This window comes from Bactrocera oleae, chromosome X, assembly GCF_042242935.1.
Source record: "Bactrocera oleae isolate idBacOlea1 chromosome X, idBacOlea1, whole genome shotgun sequence".
Taxonomy (NCBI): domain Eukaryota; kingdom Metazoa; phylum Arthropoda; class Insecta; order Diptera; family Tephritidae; genus Bactrocera; species Bactrocera oleae.
This window is the reverse complement of record NC_091541.1, coordinates 21,664,808-21,667,054: the sequence shown is the minus strand read 5'-3', so window position 1 is coordinate 21,667,054 and position 2,247 is coordinate 21,664,808. Positions and strand designations below refer to the sequence as shown.

The 2,247-nt window shown below is 45.6% G+C and overlaps 1 protein-coding gene across 1 annotated transcript; it reads left to right on the top strand.

Annotated features, from left to right (window-relative positions):
* The first annotated feature begins 265 nt into the window (after nt 1–265).
* On the top strand, nt 266–1,314 carry LOC138855662 (uncharacterized). The gene has a single exon (XM_070112692.1). The coding sequence runs from the start codon at nt 517–519 to the stop codon at nt 1,225–1,227; it is 711 nt and encodes a 236-aa protein (XP_069968793.1). The 5' UTR covers nt 266–516; the 3' UTR covers nt 1,228–1,314.
* The last annotated feature ends 933 nt before the right edge of the window (nt 1,315–2,247 follow it).

Genomic DNA, 2,247 nt, shown 5'->3' with positions numbered 1-2,247 from the left:
TCAAAACCTATTGACAAGAGAAGTCCCCTCTTAGTTCTAAACCCATTCCTCGACACGAAAGGTCTTCTTCGTGTGAATGGTCGGCTTGCCAATTCAAGCCTAACGTATAACGAACGCCATCCCATAATTGTTCCAGAGAAGTCTCGACTTGCCACACTACTCATCAATTATATCCACATATTAATGCTTCATGCCGAACATCGCCTCATGCAACATATGGTCCGCCAGGAATTTTACATTCCCCGACTTAAGCCCCCACAGAATGGCGGCTTGGCCGCATAGAAAAACTATATTACGGTTCCGACGGTCATATACGAGTAGTTGATCTCCGTACTCAAAGCGGAACGCTGACAAGACCGCTCGTGAAATTATGTTTTCTGCCAACCGTATCTAATGACAAAACCGCAAATAACAAACAATCCGCTGATATTACCGCGACGCAAATGAATTAGTCGTATAACTAACCAATAAACCCGCAAACGACAAAACCGTTATAAACCAACCATTCTAACCGCAATGATCGATCAAATTGACGATCCATTCCTGCCACATACCGTGGCACATTCGCCATACATTTACATGCCACAAATGTATAATCATTCCAACTTCTTCATACAGATCAATATGGAAGTAGATATGGCAGCAACACCGACGCCAGCTGTGAGGTCCGCCATGAATGTGCCGCGCCCTGGGGCAGCTCCAACACCACGAACCGCAGCGGCAATCGTCCCTGCAACCGCTCCCCGTAATGGCGCGCGACCACTACCACCTTCATCAGCACCGGCAACGGTGCCGCAACGCAGCCGATGCCCACTGTGTCGACGCACACACCGTCTGCAACACTGCAGCATTTTCCGAAGCATGCAGCCACCACAACGTCAGCAGGTTGCCCAAGCGCACGGGCACTGCCTAAACTGTTTGGCTACGCTCCACACGACACAGGAGTGTACGTCGTTTACGCTGTGCCAACTGTGCAATAGACAGCATCACACCATGCTGCACCGCACCCCAAAGCGGACCGTCGGGCGACCACTCGCCCCAAGCCGTAGATCGCAGCAGAGCAGCCATCAGGATCGCCCCCGAAGACAGGCGGCTCCACCTCCCTCCAGACCAAGGCGACAGGAGGCATCAACGCGGCGTCGGCAGCCCAGGCCAACATACCGCCGCTCCACTGGCCTCAGCAGTGTTGTTGCTACGCTGCAGCAACTACAGCGATTGCTAGGCTAAAATTCGCCTAGGGGGGCCGGGATGGCTAAATGAGTTACGCCTCCCCCCTCCATACGCGCCACTGAGCGCCAACACACCACACCAACACGATCCACAAGAAGACTCCACCCACTAACACACACCATCACACCACGCAGACATCACACCCCACAGACACCCACACATACACATCACATCACACAACTCTACACAACTCAACCTTCAAAAGGGGCTAACAGAGGACAAAACGGCTCCTTTTCTCATCAGCGAATCGCCCCGATCAGACGTCCGAGATATTCCGCCCGTGCTACCCCTTTTATACACGCCGTGTTTTTACTTTAAAGTGAAAAAGGTGAGTGAAAAGTGAAACGAATAAATACGTATAATGTGAAAAAAGTAAACTTTTAAATATTTTCGTGTTGTGTGCTTTAACATACGTAATAGAGAATACATTCAACACCGTATATAAAATATTTATAATGCACCAAAACTGGCAATTACTGTTTAAATGAAATGTTAACATATTATATTTATTCGTGCACTAAATTACGATATATAATATACATAATATAAATTAAATAAAAAGTTATTTATTAAATAAAATGTTATTTTTTATTATTTAAGAAGTAATTAAATAAAAAGTTATTTATTAAATAAAATGTTATTTTTTATTATTTAAGGAGCGTCTCGCTTCATTGAGTGGTACTTTACGACTAAACTAGAAAGAAACTTTAAAATTATTTAAAGGAAAAGCAAAGAAGACAATAAAGAGTTGCACATGTTACTGCAACGTGAGTAGAAGTTGTGGTGCAGACATAGCGTCAGCAAACTCGTCCGAACTGTCCGTTGAACTTATTGCGCTACCGGTGCGCGTGGGAAAGTGCTAGGCGCAGCGAAAATATTAATTTCGTTTGAAATTTTTGAGTCGTTAACTCCTCCCCCTTTAAATAGCTCAGTGTCCTCACTGAGGTGCGCTGAGGTCATTGTCATCAGGCTAATGTTTGAAGTCTTTAAAATTCCATCCTGCTTACTGGATGTTAT